This window comes from Canis lupus, chromosome 8 (genome assembly GCF_011100685.1).
Source record: "Canis lupus familiaris isolate Mischka breed German Shepherd chromosome 8, alternate assembly UU_Cfam_GSD_1.0, whole genome shotgun sequence".
In the NCBI taxonomy this organism is placed as follows: Eukaryota; Metazoa; Chordata; class Mammalia; order Carnivora; family Canidae; genus Canis; species Canis lupus.
In genome coordinates this window covers 76,195,263-76,197,540 of record NC_049229.1, presented here as the reverse complement: position 1 = coordinate 76,197,540, position 2,278 = coordinate 76,195,263, and the positions used below count along the sequence as shown (strand labels likewise).

The 2,278-nt window shown below is 48.1% G+C and overlaps 1 gene segment (V, D, J or C); it reads left to right on the top strand.

The window, feature by feature from the left end:
- On the top strand, positions 1–2,067 carry LOC119876575. The segment is given in 3 exon segments: positions 1–46; positions 150–476; positions 1,967–2,067. Coding segments are annotated over 3 exon segments (474 nt in total).
- The last annotated feature ends 211 nt before the right edge of the window (positions 2,068–2,278 follow it).

Sequence of the window (2,278 nt, the reverse complement as noted above, 5' to 3'; positions counted from 1 at the left end):
ATGGAGTCTGTGCTCCATTGGGTTTTCCATGTTGCTATTTTAAAAGGTGATTCATGGAGAACAAGAGACCTTGACTCTGTGAGTGGAAGTGAGTGAGAGAAACAGGGGATGGGGGACATTTTCCTGACCAGGACGTCTTGTGTCTGCAGGTGGTGTCCAGGGTGAGGTGCAGCTGGTGGAGTCTGGGAGAGACCTGGTGAAGCCTGGGGGGTCCCTGAGACTCTCCTGTGTAGCCTCTGCATTCACTTTCAGGAGTTACTGGATAAGCTGGGTCCGCCAGGCTCCAGGGAAAGGGCTGCAGTGGGTCTCAGTAATTGACAAAGATGGAAGTACCACATACCACGCAGATGCTGTGAAGGGCCGATTCACCATCACCAGAGACAATGCCAAGAACACACTATATCTGCAGATGAACAGCCTGAGAGCTGAGGACACGGCTGTGTATTACAGTGCACACACCGTGAGGGGACCACAATGTGAGCTCAGACACAAACCTCCCAGTAGAAGGGGATCGGGACCACTAGGAGGTGCACACTCCTTACTAGTTGTCACTTGAAGGGCCAGGAGCAGGTGCAGATGGAGGTTACGGGCTGGTTTCCTGTCAGGGTCTGCGCTTTCTCTCCTTTGAGCAGTATGCCCCAAGGAGTCATATGGACACATTATCCTGGTCTTATCTATTGAGTCTCTGAATTAGAAATATTATTTTATATAAAAAACACAACACGTACAAAGGACAAAGTTGCTGACACTTGTTGATTACTATCCCTACATGCAAAAAAAAATTGCAATCTCTCCAGTTACATGAACTAAGCATTTACTGGAGCCACATCTGCACTTGTGCATCACAGGTACATTCACCTCAAGGAGCAAGCTTCTTGGAAGCAGCATAAAGTACATACAGGATAAGAGGCCACAGAAGCATCAACCATCTCAAGCAAGAGAAGACAGATCCCTGTTGTGGTAACTGTCTTGAACTAGCCTCCCTGCAGCGATGTTAGTAACAACCTGAGAAGGAACAGGGGTGCCCAGCAGGATGTTGTGTATTTGTGCTGACTCAGGATCATAAACACACATACAGAGACAAGATTATTAAACTTTATCACCTTCACAATCGTGTCTGTTGACAGCAGCACAGCCTCTTAGCAAGTCATAAATGCTTGGATGGAACCAGGGAAGGACACAGGCTCAGGGTTTGTGTTGTGGGTCTGTGGTGAAGATGGGATACTGCTTGAGGAGGGGCTTGTGTGGAGTCAGTGTCCCCCCTGCATCAATGCTGATATCAACTCACTGTGTGTGACCTCTACCATCCTCATGTTGAAAAATAACATCCGTGTGATGGGAGGGGAAGTGGGGCCTGAGGACAGCACTTAGGTCGGGAGATCCATCCTCATGATGGGATCACGAAACTTAAATGCCAGGCCTTGGGAAGCTCTTTGCCTCCAGGCCCCATGTGAGGTAAAAAGGAAGGTACCGGCTAGGATGTGGGCACTCTCCAGACACCACATCTGCCTGCACCTGGACCTCAGACGTACCAGACTCCAGAGCAGGGATAATGAGTGTTGCCTTTTTAATCCACCCACCCTGGGATTGCGGTGACATCACCCAGACACACTAAAACAGGGTCTCTCCTCTGATTTGTCCTTTACAGCCTGGTACCACGAAAAGACTCAGGTTATGACAAAACAGAGTAGGAAACCGACACCTGGACTCACTGTCCTCAGCCACCCTCCATGCTCCTGTGCTTAGTAGCTGTGCATCGTGTTGGTGCCACACATTCTTCCTACAATGCTGGGGTTTTGAGAACCATTAGTATCCTGGGATTCCTCCCTCTTTACCACCTGAGGAGCTTTAAGCCAGCACATGCCCCATGGAAGCAGACATCTAAATTTCAGATTTTCCTGTCTGTTGCTCATGATACTTTATAGAATATTCTGGATCAGCCTCCTTCTTGCCCTCTTCGCCACAGCTATATCTCCCCATGACAACAGCCACACCTCTTACGTTCAAAAGGAGGTTGATTTTCCACCTGTAGACTTGCAGTGTTTGTTCTCTCAGACCTCTGAGTGATTTCATGGTTGATCACAATGAGTCAAGAACTATCTATCATGTTCCAGGAATGAGACAATCTCAGAGACTCCTGATCCAGGAGTTAAGATCTCCTCCCTCCCAATGCTGTTATAGCAAAGACCGTGTGTGGAAATCCCTCTGCTTTATATGCTGAAGATCAAGAGGGGACTCTGGAATTTTATGTCAAAATCACCTAAATTTATTTCCCTCC